At 44.0% G+C, this 16,463-nt stretch overlaps 1 protein-coding gene across 2 annotated transcripts in view; it reads right to left on the reverse strand.

The window, feature by feature from the left end:
• Positions 1-1,323: 1,323 nt before the first annotated feature.
• Positions 1,324-16,463, reverse strand: part of LOC109890330 (adhesion G-protein coupled receptor G7-like) — a 28,498-nt gene continuing 13,358 nt past the window's right edge. Inside the window, exons 10-16 of one of the 2 annotated variants that reach the window (XM_031823968.1) lie at positions 6,400-6,512; positions 5,880-6,211; positions 5,545-5,626; positions 4,890-5,048; positions 4,434-4,593; positions 4,064-4,207; positions 1,324-1,519 (exon numbers count right to left, since the gene is read on the reverse strand). In XM_031823968.1, the coding sequence (XP_031679828.1) occupies positions 1,514-1,519; positions 4,064-4,207; positions 4,434-4,593; positions 4,890-5,048; positions 5,545-5,626; positions 5,880-6,211; positions 6,400-6,512 (996 nt within the window). In that variant the 3' untranslated portion in view covers positions 1,324-1,513. The other variant, XM_031823967.1, reaches the window with a different exon arrangement.

Consider the following 16,463-nt stretch of genomic DNA (forward strand, 5'->3'; position numbering starts at 1 on the left):
CCACATAGCCTGGTTCCTCTCTAGGTTTCTTCCTAGGTTTTGGCCTTTCTAGGGAGTTTTTCCTAGCCACCGTGCTTCTACACCTGCATTGCTTGCTGTTTGGGGTTTTAGGCTGGGTTTCTGTACAGCACTTTGAGATATCAGCTGATGTACGAAGGGCTATATAAATAAATTTGATTTGATTGATGAGATTTTATCCCTCGCAACAAACAGAGAAAACATCAGTCAATCATTGATTGTAAACCAAACTAAAAAAGTAAGGTCATATATTGGTAATAATCATTTGATAAGTTAAATGCATCACAGATTTTTGCACATCTGAATTGAAAGCAATTTTCCAACATAATTCTCAATCACAGAAGACTCTTAACAACAGCATCATACACTGAGTATAACAATCATTAGGAACACCTTCCTGATGTTGAGTTACACTTCCACACACTTCTGCCCTCAGAACAGCCTCAACTCGTCAGGGCATGGACTTTACAAGGTGTCGAAAGGGATGCTGGCCCATGTTGACTCCAATGCTTCCCACAGCTATGTCAAGTTGGCTGTATGTCCTTTGTGTGGTGAACCATTCTTTACCCACAGGAAACCGTTGAGCATGAAAAACCCAGCAGCATTGCAGTTCTCGCCTGGCACCTATTACCATACCCCGTTCAAATATACAGTGGGGCAAAAAAGTATTTAGTCAGCAACCAATTATGCAAGGTCTCCCACTTAAAAAGACGAGAGAGGCCTGTAATTTTCATCATAGGTACACTTCAACTATGACAGACAAAATGAGAAAAAAAATCCAGAAAATCACATTGTAGGATTTTTAATTTATTTATTTGCAAATTATGGTGGAAAATAAGTATTTGGTCAATAACAAAAGTTTATCGCAATACTTTGTTATATGCCCTTTGTTGGCAATGACAGATGTGAAACATTTTCTGTAAGTCTTCACAATGTTTTCACACACTGTTGCTGGTATTTTGGCCCATTTCTCCATGCAGATCTCCTCTAGAGCAGTGATGTTTTGGGGCAGTTGCTGGGCAACACGGACTTTCAACTCCCTCCAAAGATTTTCTATGTGGTTGAGATCTGGAGACTGGCTAGGCCACTCCAGGACCTTGAAATGCTTCTTACGAAGCCACTCCTTCGTTGCCCGGGCGGTGTGTTTGGGATCATTGTCATGCTGAAAGAACCAGCCACGTTTCATCTTCAATGCCCTTGCTGATGGAAGGAGGTTTTCACTCAAAATCTCACGATACATGGCCCCATTCATTCTTTCCTTTACACGGATCAGTCGTCCTGGTCCCTTTGCAGAAAAACAGCCCAAAAGTATGATGTTTCCACCCCCATGCTTCACAGTAGGTATGGTGTTCTTTGGATGCAACTCAGCATTCTTTGTCCTCCAAACACGACGAGGAGACCTGGGTCAGATGTTTCAGCTTTCTCCTTGCTCGCTTCAGTCCCCTGGCCAGTTGTGTCAGTATTTGGTCATGCCGCCACCTGCATTTTCCATTGGTCAGACCTGCGCGGAAGAAGGAAAGCATATGCTTCAGATCGGCTGGTTGTCCACATAGCGTGCAGCTGTCTGGGCTGTCTGCCAACCCCCACGTGTGAAGGTTTGTTGGTGTGGGAAAAACATTGTACACAGAGCAAAGCAGAAACTTAATCCGCTGCCTTTCCATGTTCCAGGTGAGTGACCACTCTCTCACACTCCCCCAGCATGTCCAGCTGCTGTGTTTTTTTTATGGCTACAACCTTGACATGCCTGCTTTCTTCCTCAGCCTTTCATACCTCCCTCTGACATGCCTGCTTTCTTCCTCAGCCTTTCATACCTCCCTCTGACATGTCTGCTTTCTTCCTCAGCCTTTCATACCTCCCTCTGACACGCTTGCTTTCCTCCTAAGTGTTTCATACCTCCCTGCTTTCTTCCTCAGCCTTTCATCCCTTCCTCTGACATGCCTGCTTTCTTCCTTAGCCTTTCATACCTCCCTCTGACACGCTTGCTTTCTTCCTCAGTGTTTCATACCTCCCTACTTTCTTCCTCAGCCTTTCATACCACCCTCTGACACGCTTGCTTTCTTCCTCAGTGTTTCATACCTCCCTGCTTTCTTCCTCAGCCTTTCATACCTCCCTCTGACATGCCTGCTTTCTTCCTCAGCCTTTCATACCTCCCTCTGACACGCTTGCTTTCTTCTTCAGTGTTTCATACCTCCCTGCTTTCTTCCTCAGCCATTCATACCTCCCTCTGACATGCTTGCTTTCTTCTTCAGTGTTTCATACCTCCCTGCTTTCTTCCTCAGCCATTCATACCTCCCTCTGACCCGCTTGCTTTCTTCTTCGGTGTTTCATACCTCTCTGCTTTCTTCCTCAGCCATTCATACCTCCCTCTGACATGTCTGCTTTCTTCCTCAGCCTTTCATACCTCCCTCTGACATGCCTGCTTTCTTCCTCAGCCTTTCATCCCTTCCTCTGACATGCCTGGTTTCTTCCTCAGCCTTTCATACCTCCCTCTGACACGCTTGCTTTCTTCTTCAGTGTTTCATACCTCCCTGCTTTCTTCCTCAGCCATTCATACCTCCCTCTGACACGCTTGTTTCATATCTCCCTCTGCACCACATCACTCCTTTGGATCTGCTTTCTTCCAGCTTGACCTGGTTGTGCATCCCAGACTCAGCCTGTCTTGGTTTACCAACCCAACAATGTCAATTTACCAACATGTACATAGCCAAAACATTATTGGGCAATAATAACACTTTTGATATATATAAATGATGTGTATATTACTATAGGCAATAATGGAGGTCTATGAGACATTGACAGAGGTTGAACTTGCAGCCAATCAATCTGTGAGTAATGCCATTTAGTAAAATGGTCATGTGGTTTTAATTATTGGACTAGATTTTTACACATACATTCAAAGATGGTTAAAAACCAAGACGTGAACGTGAGCAAAACTGAACCTGATTAATCACACATTTCCAGTACTAATTGTGTATAAAATGGGATATATTGTCATGACTTCCGCCGAGGTCGGTCCCTCTCCTTGTTCGGGCGGCGTTCGGCGGTCGACGTCACTGGTCTTCTAGCCATCGCCGATCCACCTTTAATTTTCCATTTGTTTTGTCTTGTTTTCCCGCAAACCTGGTTTGCATCCCCTCATCACTCATATTGCATATAACCCTCTGTTTCCCCCATGTCTGTGTGTGGAATTGTTATATGTAAATGTATGTGTACTCCAGGCTGGTTTGCGCTGGGTTATTGTAACCCGTGTGTGTTTAGTTTTCTGAGTACCGTGTTTTGTTTGCCTCAATAAGGGGCTCCGTTTGCTACCCATCTGCTCTCCTGCGCCTGACTTCTCTGCAGCCAGTCACGCACTCCTTTACCTCCTTTATGACTCTACAATGTTGTTGACCTCTAAAATATCATTTTTGGTATCATAAAATTACTAATATTTGATGTTATTTATTCATTTGAGGAACTCTTGAAAATATGCTCTACCAGGCGGTTGATTTGCCCATTAAAGGAATGCTATTTAGACAACGCTAGCTAATATGGAGAATGGAGAAATATTGTTGTGGGATTTTTTTGTCTGTGCAAATATAAATATATTTTCATATTCATATCAGTATTTACAATCTGCCTGTTCAATTTGTTTCACAAATGTTTTCAGGACATGTAATTTTACAGGTATTATGAACATATAAACAGTAAATATGAATGTATATATATTTGAATACTCACATATTGACACAAATATACCATATTGTATTCATATTTGATATCAGTCATCCTTTATCTTGGCCTGTCTTCCATTATAAGTAACTGAATGACTTTAATTAACGTACCATTTTCAGATGATTTAAAAAGCATATGTAAAATCCAATACATAACTAGTTTAACCTAATTGGGCAACTGAACAGGCTGGTTGAGATGTTAGCAATCAAAAACAAATTATTTATGGCCTATATTAAGGCTAAATACACATATTTTTCAGAAGAAAAATGATGTGGCAGTTAAAGGGTTAATGTGTTGACAGATCAGTGTCCAGCTGTGTGTATGATTCAACCTTTTCTCTGCGCTCGTCTCGCCATAGACTGAACCTCTTGATGTGAAGTGGGATCTCAACACTAGAGACAGATTTCAAAGCATCTGCCATCATTTTCTTGACAATTGATGTTCTTGCTGTGAACAGAATGAAAATCTGCAAGCCCTGTGAAGCGAAAGCAAAAACACAAAGACATTAACAAGTATTTTCAGGAACACACAAGGACAAACAAAAGGTAGTGTTTCCATAAAGACCAGCTCAATTTATTTATGTTTAGTAGGTGTCTAATTGTAAATCATGTCTGGTTCTGTGGTACAATAGACACTAGTATTTCTAGTTTACATTTGAGTCATTTAGCAGACTTACAGTAGTGAGTGCATATGTTTACTACCTGAGTGGTGGTGAGTACACAGAAGGAGATGTTGAGTATGGTGTACATGGTCTGGTTCTGTGTGATGAGCAACAGATAGCCCAGGATCCAGGAGAGACCGAGCACCACAGCCAGAGAGAAGCTACTGAGGAACTTCTTCTTCATCGATGTGTGTCTTGTACTGGGAAACATAACCAACATACTTAGAGTGCTGTAATAGACTGCTGTAATGCTGTGGTAGAAGAACAGTATGCTTACATTGACTGAGTGGGTTAGAGCCGTGGTGACCACTACAATTAATGATTTGCTTACTAACGACAATTAATAATAAAGAATAATTTATTCTTCATTTATTACAAGCTTTTAATGGAAAGACAATAAAACATCAATAGGCTCATTAGTAGGCATTTAAATCATGACATCTTAATGAATACAACTTTATACTTTGTGCCTCCAAAATGCCCCAATTAATGTTACCTGGTTAAATTTGGGTTGGTCTTGCCTGTTGTAACTGCAAAACATATCAACACCACTGTGTTGAACATAAGCATGAACGCCACAGGGATCAGGAACCCCCAAAACATTGGCAGCTTGAAGTCAAAGTTCCCCGTTGGATCGAGGGCAGCAAGCCAGCAACTGAGAGGTCAAATTAATGAGTTAGAGAGTGGGACAATGTGACAGACAAGACAGAACGCCTGTTATTTGAGTAACGTGGTATAAAGTAAACAAGAAACCTTTGAACAAAATAGAACATTCTTTTTATAACTTATGTTTGAACTTTTTATATTGCTGTTGGCCAATTATTAGCATGCATTATAAACATGCATACGAACATTGAGAGGGATAACCTTTTACAGCATGAGTTATAAAATGTTATGAAGCAATTGCCCCACTTTCATTTAAATTGAACCTATTATACAATAACCACTGAAGAGGAAGTAAATTGCAGCACAGCACAGTACACAGTACACAGTAGGTGTAATACTGGTAGTATAGTACAGTACAGTAAGGTATAGTATAGAACAGTACAGCACAGTACACAACAGTGCAGTATAATATAGTACAGCATAGTATAGTACAATACAGTACAGAGAAATAGTCCAGTAGTAGTACAGTAGTAGTATTGACTCACAATTCCTCCTGCCTGTAACCCAGTGGATCATCCACTCTGTAACTAATTCCTAAGGTGAGGGCCACCACAACCGCAGGCAGTCCTAAAGGAGAGAATGTTGTTGTTATTGTCTTGTAGATTTGCATGCAGCCATATACAGAGTATAGACACTACACATACAGTACATCCTCTAAAGACATAACATCACTATACAAGTTGCTTTTAAGTACTATTTCAGGCATATTAGAGCCTGAAAATATCACCTAGCATTAGTTTTGGTCCAAGGAGCCCAGGGCTAATGCCAGCCATAGCTTCTGAAACAACAACATAATGTATTTCTCTCCATGCTGTCCTACCCCATCCGATGGCCACGGTATAGGCTGTGAAGTGTGACGGGCTGGTGGCCAGGCTGTTTCTGATCATCAGGAAGACATGTGTGGCGAACAGCGTGTTCCAGGTGAACGTCCCCAACAGAAAGTACTGTAGCAGGACCGCCACTGCAGTACAGGGCCCTCTGTCCTGCTCTGTGTGTTTGTCGGACGGGGGGAGAATGTTGTCCTCCTGTATTTCAGGTTTGTCCAGCTGTTTATGAGGGTTGTCCACTCCCAAAATGAAGAGCAGGGTGAAGATCAGGAGACACATGCAGACGCTCACTAAGAGGACCGTTGGGTTGGTTTTGCGTGATTTCCTGGGGACAGGAGACAGACAACAATATGTTAGGTAAGTTACAGTATATGTGGATGTGTTGGTTCATTTATAGTGGGTTTTATAATGATTTCCCCTATCAAGTCCTGTTGGATCAGACAAAGGGCTTCTTTACACTGTTGAGAAGCACCAAATATTTTGAATTGGTTCTGGAACCCTGTAGGATCTTACCTGGTCACGATCTGGAATGTTATTGTTAAACTCAACCCTATGATGGACATGGAGCATCCCAATATGGTGATCCAGTTTAGCGCTTCAGCGTATTTAAAATCCCTCCTGAACGACTGTAGAAAGAAAAGAAAAAAGACATTTCAACACTAAGTTTCTGTCACAGTCATACTGTATAAAGTCATCACCCTCATCTGACCTGGATATGCTGTGATAAAAACCATAGGTCAGCAGTTCCAACACTAGGGGTCACAACCCCATGTGGGGTCACCTAATATGAAAATGGAGTCGCAGGAGAATATCCAAAATCCTGCAAAAAATATATATATTTAAAAATGAGTGTCTTTGTTTCTCAAAATCACTATGATGTGGATAACCTTAAAAATCTAAATGAAAATTATTCAAATCTAAAACATAAAATTAAACCAGAGAGCGCCCTTAGATCGTGGGAAAAGGCCGCACTTGACCGCTGCACTTGAATCATTCCCACTTAAGGTGACCACATTTAAAATACAAAAATGAAGGCCAACAGGAGGATTTGCGGGACAGTGTTACCTACCCTGTACCTAACTTCAAAATGATAATTCTTCATGTTTTGCCAGTGAAATGTCCAAACTGTGTCTGATTGCCAATCGTTTGATCTCAATCAGATTCATGAGAATATACATTTAGATCTTATTGAGTTACTGTTTCATGCACAAATTAGAGCAGATGGTGTTAAACTATATAGCCTTCCTGAATTTTTTTCAATCAAAGCACATTCTGCCTAGTGGCGTGTGCTCTGTTGAGGTTTGGCTGCATGATCATTTTGGGGGACTATTCAGCTAACCATCCTAAATCTCATGAGGTGGTGTTTTTAGTGTAACAGTAACGTTATACTATGCTATTATATTTGATTCTGTTATGTAGAACACTAAATAATAACTATGTGATCTTCCAAGACATTGATTCAGCTTTTTTATACAATGGATGCTGATTGGTTAAAACTGCCTTCCAGTCAGTGTCTATTACACAAGTTATCACCAACTAAATCTATGACGTTAAAATGCCTATTTATTCTGTTCCATCTGACTGTGCAATCCACTATCTCATCAGCCCAGCCAGTCAATGTATAAACTTGATCTCCACTATATAAGCATCTAGATTTTATCTCACATTTCTTTTATGGTAACATTTTGTTTTCTACATTGTAGATTTGACAGGGAGGCGACGTTTCTCAGCCAGTTGAAATCATGAATCAGCTGACATCATTTTTTTTAAATATATATACCAATAAATGCCAATTCATAAAAGGTCAAACAAAACAAAGGGCAGCTAATTTGCAGTCTTTCCAGCTTGAGTTTGAAGTGATTGTGTTAGCTGTGTTGTTGTTTGCTAGCTTCTCTAAACAACAGTGTCCTGACTAGTGAGCACATTTTCTATGCCAGGCGAAATTGCATCCAAATAAATATCACTAGAAAACAGCTTAAACAAATGCAAATACATCTACTTTTCTGTTGTTTCGGCTGCAATTTTTGACGTGACTGTAAGTTACTAATACAAGACTAGTAAAGGCCCAATGCATTATTGTTGTGAAAATATGTATTATTATTATCAAATTTCTCAGCGGGTGCTGCACCCTCAGCACCCTACTTCCCACTGCTATGCTTATATCTTTCAGTCTAATATGGCTATTTACTTACTTTTCTAGCTCTTCATCAGAAACTTTTTGAAGTAGTTAAAAGGCCTAAATGTCCTCTCCAAGTTTGCTGGAATTTAGCCTGAAAGATTTTGAGAAATATTGGTTGATGATAGGCTAGGTCTCATCTTGTGCTGAGCAGATTATCAGATCTCAACACTGATTGGAGAAAAGTCTTTGACATCACCATGGCTGTAGGCTACCACATCCTTATGATATACAGGTATATCATAGCGCAACAGGACTGCAAGAGGTTGGAATGTCTGACTGATTTCTAAATTGGTGGTGGTGTTTGAATTTGTTGATAAAATGTGGGACGTGATTGTTTGGTTGGTCCAAAATACAGGATTGTTTGGTTGGTCCAAAATGCAGGACTGTCCCGCACAATCTGGGACATGTGGTCAACCTATTCCCATGGTGAATGGCAAGGCCCACTACTGTATGAAACCGCACACTATTTCAGATATATTACCGCAACAATAGATATGGTGAAAACAAGGTGTGGGGAGGCACAGAAACTAACATCAATACCTTTGTCAGATAACACTGTAAAACTAGGAATTGATGCTATAGCTAGCAATCAATAGGAATCTGACTGAACCACTAAAAAACTCCTCAGCATTCCAAATGGACATTTGTTTGCTACATGTCGGGGATGCTATTCACAAGGACATATTGTTCTGTCTTACGATTCTCGAGCATGAAACAGCACAAAGGATGCTCAGCGTGCTGTGTGACTATACTGACGAAAACATATTCCATAGGATTTGAATGGTGGGCAGAAAAACAGACTTAGTTGACTTTCTGTGTAATGAAAATAAATGTGTCTCACTGCCTATGTAACTGTCATATTAGGGAAACTGAACGAACTGAACGCAAGCATGCAGGAGAAATACAAGAATATTCTAACATTCTGCAGATGAGTGACTGGATCTGTAGATTCAGAGGAAACAATGTCTTACTGGAGAGAAATCCGTTTGAGTGTGATTCTGACTTAGTTGACATGCCTGGAAGTGACATCGAAAAGCTGATCGAGCTGTCATATGACCGAATGCTGCAGATACCGCATTTTGGTTCCTGACCCAAAGGGAATAAATACCCAGCCATCTCCCTCTGAGTATTAAAACTCATGGTACCCCATGACAGCTCATACTGTGTGAGGCTGGATTTAGTGCACTCATCTGCATTAAAACCAAATATCGATCCAGGTTGGAAGTGACAGCAGACATGAGATGAACACTGGCAACCACACCACCTGATTTTGAGTAGCTCCAAAGCAACATGCATCAAGTATAGTATGTTTCTGATCTCATAGCTCCACATCAAATGTATGTGATGGTGAGTTGAGAAGACAAGCAGAAAGACTGTTAGAATGTTTTGCAATTGACTGCCAAAGCTCCAAATAAAAAAGTCAACATTGGCTCTTAATTTTACTACAAAACATGAATGTGTTATGTTCTGCTAATTACTGATGTCCCCTTAAAGAACGGAGCACCCTTGGTCATGCGCAGTGTTGCTCTATGTTATTCTTGTAAATAAACTTCAGTTAGTACTAAATACGGCTGCTAGAATCCTGACTAGAACCAAAAAATGCTCATATTACGGCAGCGCTAGTGGCCGTATATACTGGCTTCCTGTTAAGGCTAGGGCTGATTTCAAGGTTTTACTGCTAACCTACAAAGCATTACATCAAATCAAATCAAATTTATTTGTCACATACACATGGTTAGCAGATGTTAATGCGAGTGTAGCGAAATGCTTGTGCTTCTAGTTCCAACAATGCAGTAATAACGAACAAGTAATCTAACTAACAATTCCAAAAAAACCTACTGTCTTATACACAGTGTAAGGGGATAAAGAATATGTACATAAGGATATATGAATGAGTGATGGTACAGAGCAGCATAGGCAAGATACAGTAGATGATATCGAGTACAGTATATACATATGAGATGAGTATGTAAACCAAGTGGCATAGTTAAAGTGGCTAGTGATACATGTATTACATAAGGATGCAGTCGATGATATAGAGTACAGTATCTACGTATGCATATGAGATGAATAATGTAGGGTAAGTAACATTATATAAGGTAGCATTGTTTAAAGTGGCTAGTGATATATTTACATCATTTCCCATCAATTCCCATGATTAAAGTGGCTGGAGTAGAGTCAGTGGCATTGACAGTGTGTTGGCAGTAGCCACTCAATGTTAGTGGTGGCTGTTTAACAGTCTGATGGCCTTGAGATAGAAGCTGTTTTTCAGTCTCTCGGTCCCAGCTTTGATGCACCTGTACTGACCTCGCCTTCTGGATGACAGCGGGGTGAACAGGCAGTGGCTCGGGTGGTTGATGTCCTTGATGATCTTTATGGCCTTCCTGTAGCATCGGGTGGTGTAGGTGTCCTGGAGGGCAGGTAGTTTGCCCCCGGTGATGCGTTGTGCAGACCTCACTACCCTCTGGAGAGCCTTACGGTTGAGGGCGGTGCAGTTGCCATACCAGGCGGTGATACAGCCCGCCAGGATGCTCTCGATTGTGCATCTGTAGAAGTTTGTGAGTGCTTTTGGTGACAAGCCGAATTTCTTCAGCCTCCTGAGGTTGAAGAGGCGCTGCTGCGCCTTCTTCACGATGCTGTCTGTGTGAGTGGACCAATTCAGTTTGTCTGTGATGTGTATGCCGAGGAACTTAAAACTTGCTACCCTCTCCACTACTGTTCCATCGATGTGGATGGGGGGGTGTTCCCTCTGCTGTTTCCTGAAGTCCACAATCATCTCCTTAGTTTTGTTGACGTTGAGTGTGAGGTTATTTTCCTGACACCACACTCCGAGGGCCCTCACCTCCTCCCTGTAGGCCGTCTCGTCGTTGTTGGTAATCAAGCCTACCACTGTTGTGTCGTCCGCAAACTTGATGATTGAGTTGGAGGCGTGCGTGGCCACGCAGTCGTGGGTGAACAGGGAGTACAGGAGAGGGCTCAGAACGCACCCTTGTGGGGCCCCAGTGTTGAGGATCAGCGGGGATGAGATGTTGTTGCCTACCCTCACCACCTGGGGGCGGCCCGTCAGGAAGTCCAGTACCCAGTTGCACAGGGCGGGGTCGAGACCCAGGGTCTCGAGCTTGATGACGAGCTTGGAGGGTACTATGGTGTTGAATGCCGAGCTGTAGTCGATGAACAGCATTCTCACATAGGTATTCCTCTTGTCCAGATGGGTTAGGGCAGTGTGCAGTGTGGTTGAGATTGCATCGTCTGTGGACCTATTTGGGCGGTAAGCAAATTGGAGTGGGTCAAGGGTGTCAGGTAGGGTGGAGGTGATATGGTCCTTGACTAGTCTCTCAAAGCACTTCATGATGACGGATGTGAGTGCTACGGGGCGGTAGTCGTTTAGCTCAGTTACCTTAGCTTTCTTGGGAACAGGAACAATGGTGGCCCTCTTGAAGCATGTGGGAACAGCAGACTGGTATAGGGATTGGTTGAATATGTCCGTAAACACACCGGCCAGCTGGTCTGCGCATGCTCTGAGGGCGCGGCTGGGGATGCCGTCTGGGCCTGCAGCCTTGCGAGGGTTAACACGTTTAAATGTCTTACTCACTTCGGCTGCAGTGAAGGAGAGACCGCATGTTTTCGTTGCAGGCCGTGTCAGTGGCACTGTATTGTCCTCAAAGCGGGCAAAAAAGTTGTTTAGTCTGCCTGGGAGCAAGACATCCTGGTCCGTGACTGGGCTGGGTTTCTTCCTGTAGTCCGTGATTGACTGTAGACCCTGCCACATGCCTCTTGTGTCTGAGCCGTTGAATTGAGATTCTACTTTGTCTCTGTACTGGCGCTTAGCTTGTTTGATAGCCTTGCGGAGGGAATAGCTGCGCTGTTTGTATTCAGTCATGTTACCAGACACCTTGCCCTGATTAAAAGCAGTGGTTCGCGCCTTCAGTTCCACACGAATGCTGCCATCAATCCACGGTTTCTGGTTGGGGAATGTTTTAATCGTTGCTATGGGAACGACATCTTCAACGCACGTTCTAATGAACTCGCACACCGAATCAGCGTATTCGTCAATGTTGTTGGCTGACGCAATACGAAACATCTCCCAGTCCACGTGATGGAAGCAGTCTTGGAGTGTGGAGTCAGCTTGGTCGGACCAGCGTTGGACAGACCTCAGCGTGGGAGCTTCTTGTTTTAGTTTCTGTCTGTAGGCAGGGATCAACAAAATGGAGTCGTGGTCAGCTTTTCCGAAAGGGGGGCGGGGCAGGGCCTTATATGCGTCGCGGAAGTTAGAGTAACAATGATCCAGGGTCTTTCCACCCCTGGTTGCGCAATCGATATGCTGATAAAATTTAGGGAGTCTTGTTTTCAGATTAGCCTTGTTAAAATCCCCAGCTACAATGAATGCAGCCTCCGGATAAATCGTTTCCAGTTTGCAGAGAGTTAAATAAAGTTCGTTCAGAGCCATCGATGTGTCTGCTTGGGGGGGGATATATACGGCTGTGATTATAATCGAAGAGAATTCTCTTGGTAGATAATGCGGTCTACATTTGATTGTGAGGAATTCTAAATCAGGTGAACAGAAGGATTTGAGTTCCTGTATGTTTCTTTCATCACACCATGTCACGTTGGCCATAAGGCATACGCCCCCGCCCCTCTTCTTACCAGAAAGATGTTCGTTTCTGTCCGCGCGATGCGTGGAGAAACCCGCTGGCTGCACCGCTTCGGATGAGCTTGCTTGTCACGTCTGCTCCCACTCTTCCCCCCGGCACTTGAGAACGCCAGGCTGCCCTGCATCACGCACTCCTATTATCCATTATGCACACCTGCCATTCCTCGTCACGCGCATCAGCGATATTGGACTCACCTGGACTCACTCATCACCTGCTATTACCTCCCCTATATATGTCAGTTCCCCAGCTCTGTTCCCCGCTTCTGCATTGTGTCACGTTCTGACCTTTATTTCCTTTGTTTTGTCATTATTTAGTATGGTCAGGGTGTGAGTTGTGTGTTTGTGGGTGATAGTTCCTGTCTCTGTGTTTTGCACCAGATAGGGCTGTTTTGGGTTTTCACGTTTCTTGTTTTTGTTAGTTTGTTAGTTTGTTCATGTGAAGGGATTTATTAAAACATGAATCAAAACAACCACCCTGCGCTTTGGTCCGCCTCTCCGTCAATGGAAGAAATCCCTTACACATTGATTGTCTTTTATTTGTGTTACCTGTTAGCTGACCCTGTTCCTGTCTCGTTCCATGTCTGTTATTTATTAAATGTTTTCCTCTCCGTACCTGCTTCGTCTCTCCAGCGTCATTCCATGTGACAGAATGCAGAAGCCAACACACAAAGCATCGGGGAGCACTGGTGTTCCAGTTGGTATGGTGGCATTCGCTCTGGGTCGCCATCGATGGAACTGGGGGTGCCTAGCCAGCTCGTCGTGCTTCCACACCCTAGCTGGCTCGAGAGGTTTCCTTGCCCCGGTTGGCTCGGATGGCGCCCATCCCACGTTGGGCCTCAGCAGGATCTTAAGTTCTTGTTTGCACAGCCGGTCCAGGATTAAAAAAAAAAATGTTTTGGTGACGTCGGGGTGGATTCCGCTGCCGAGGGAACCCGGGGTGCCTAAGCCAGCTCTTCGGGCTTTCACGCCCTGGCTGGCTCGAGAGGTTGCCTTGCCTCGATTGGCTCGGCGGTTTCCCATCCCACGTCACACTCCACCGGATCTTCGGGCTCCCTCTCTGCAGCAGGGTCGACAGCATCTTGCCTCAGCCGGACCGTCAGGCTTCCATGCCTCAGCCGGCTCACCAGGCTCTCATGCTCCTGCCGGTTCGTAGGGCTTCCACGCCTCAACCGGCTTGCCCAGCGCCCATGTCTCGGCCGGGTTCGCCCAGGTAAGACGTTGGGTGGCGCCCCTAGATGGGGGGGGGGGTACTGTCACGTCTGCTCCCACTCCCCCCTCCACACACACCTGCCTTCCCTCGTCATGCGCATCGGCAATATTATACTCACCTGGACTCAAGATGCGGCGTGGTAAGTGTCCAGGGTTGTTTATTTAAAAACATAAACTGAACACTCAATACAAAACAATAAACGTGAACAAAACCGAAACAGTACCGTGTGGCGAACAAACACAGACACGGAAACAATCACCCACAAAACAACAGTGAAACCCAGGCTACCTAAGTATGATTCTTAATCAGAAACAACTAACGACACCTGCCTCTGATTGAGAACCATACTAGGCCGAAACATAGAAATACCCAAATCATAGAAAAACAAAACATAGAATGCCCACCCAACTCACATCCTGACCAACTAAAACAAACAAATAACACAAGAACTAGGGCCAGAACTTGACAGTACCTCCCCAGGGGTGTGAAGGTGAACAGAAAGGCACTGGAGCGACGAACCACCCTTGCTGTCTCTGCCTGGCCGTTCCCCTCTCTACACTGGAATTCTCTGCCTCTAACCCCATCGGGTTTGAGCCGTGGGGGAGATCTTTGTGGGCTATACTCAGCCTTGTCTCAGGGTAGTAAGTTGGTGGTTGAAGATATCCCTCTAGTAGTGTTGGGGCTGTGCTTTGGCAAAGTGGGTGGGGTCATATCCTGCCTGTTTGGCCCTGTCCGGGGGTATCGTCGGACGGGGCCATAGTGTCTCCCGACCCCTCCTGTCCTGCAATAGTTTATGTGTCAGGGAGCTAGGGTCAGTCTGTTATATCTGGAATATTTCTCCTGTCTTATCTGGTGTTCTGTGTGAAGTATGCCTCTCATTTTCTCTCGCTTTTTCTTCTCTTGGGGGCCTTGAGCCCTAGGACCATGCCTCAGAACTACCTGGCCTGATGACTTCTTGTCCACAGTCCACCTGGACATGCTGCTGCTCCAGTTTAAACTGTTCTGCGTGTGGCTATGGAACCCTGACTTGTTCACCGGACCTGCTGTTTGACTCTCTCTCTCTCTACCACACCTGCTGTCTCGAACTCTGAATGATCGGCTATGAAAAGCCAACTGACATTTACTCCTGAGGTGCTGACCTGTTGCACCCTCTACAACCACTGTGATTATTATTATTTGACCCTGCTGATCATCTATGAACGTTTGAACATCTTGGCCACGTACTGTTATAATCTCCACCTGGCACAGCCAGAAGAGGACTAGCCACCCCTCAGAGCCTGGTTCCTCTCTAGGTTTCTTCCTAGGTTCCTGACTTTTTAGAGATTTTTTACTAGCCACCATGCTTCTACATCTGCATTGCCTTCTGTTTGGGGTTTTAGGCTGGGTTTCTGTATAGCACTTTGTGACATCGGCTGATGTAAAAAGGGCTTTATATATAAATATGATTGATACTTGTACTAACTAGCTTTAGTAAATGTGAAGCTCCAGTTCACTTCCTTGTTTTCAGTCTTTCTTATTAGAATCATTAGTAATGAGACCTAAGACACTACAATGGCGACAAGAATGATTACCTACATTGTGCATCACGAATGCAGATGGGGCTCGTAGAAAGAGAGGAACATTTCAACGATGTAGCGCAGCAGCCAGCAACCAGTGATGACGAGGGGAGTGCTGACGATCACATGAGGCTGCAGATCAAAGACCCGCAGAGCCGGAGGTAAAGGGAATATATAGCATCGAGTTTGATGACACGCAAGAAAAGGAGGCAACTTACATTGAACGTCTGGAACAGTACTTCATTGCAAACAATATTGTACCAGTGCTGTTGAGTTTTATTGGCCCCAAAACATACAGTTTGCTAAGAGATCTCACTGCCTCTCTGATGCCCTCCAACAAAACATTCACAGAGATTGTGGAGATATAGCAAAATCACTCCTGATCGCAGAACGTTTTCATTTCCTCAAGAGACACCCCAGAATGAGGGGAGTGTGTTCGTACATATGTTAGCAGAGTTGAAGAAACTGTCTGAGCATTGCCAGTTTGGAGAGAACCTAAATTACACATTAAGGGAAAGATTTGTTTATGGACTGAAACAAGAAACACATTCAGAAACATTTGCTCACAGAATCAGATCTCACTTTTGCAAAGGCTGTTGAAATTGCTGTAGCTATGGAAACCGCGACCAAAGATGCAATTGAGTTGCATAAATACTGACCTCCTCTGTTGAACAATTCATTGGTACAATTGCAGTAGCGCAATATCGGGGACACCAGAAATCGAAGGCAAACCCCTCTGGACACAGGATCGAAGGCAAATCGAAGGCAAACCCCTCTGGACACAGGATCTGGACACAGGATCTGCAGTGTCTATAATTTCCACGACTGTCTACAAGGAGCACTTCAAGGATATCAAGCTGAAGAAAACAAATGTGTTGTTGAAACCCTACTCAGGAGAGACATTGAGCCCAATGGGGGTGTTGCAAGACAGAGTGAATTATGGGGAGCAAACACAGCAGTTACAGCTGTATGTGGAGCCTG

The sequence above is a fragment of the Oncorhynchus kisutch genome, linkage group LG5, assembly GCF_002021735.2.
Source record: "Oncorhynchus kisutch isolate 150728-3 linkage group LG5, Okis_V2, whole genome shotgun sequence".
Lineage (NCBI taxonomy): Eukaryota > Metazoa > Chordata > Actinopteri > Salmoniformes > Salmonidae > Oncorhynchus > Oncorhynchus kisutch.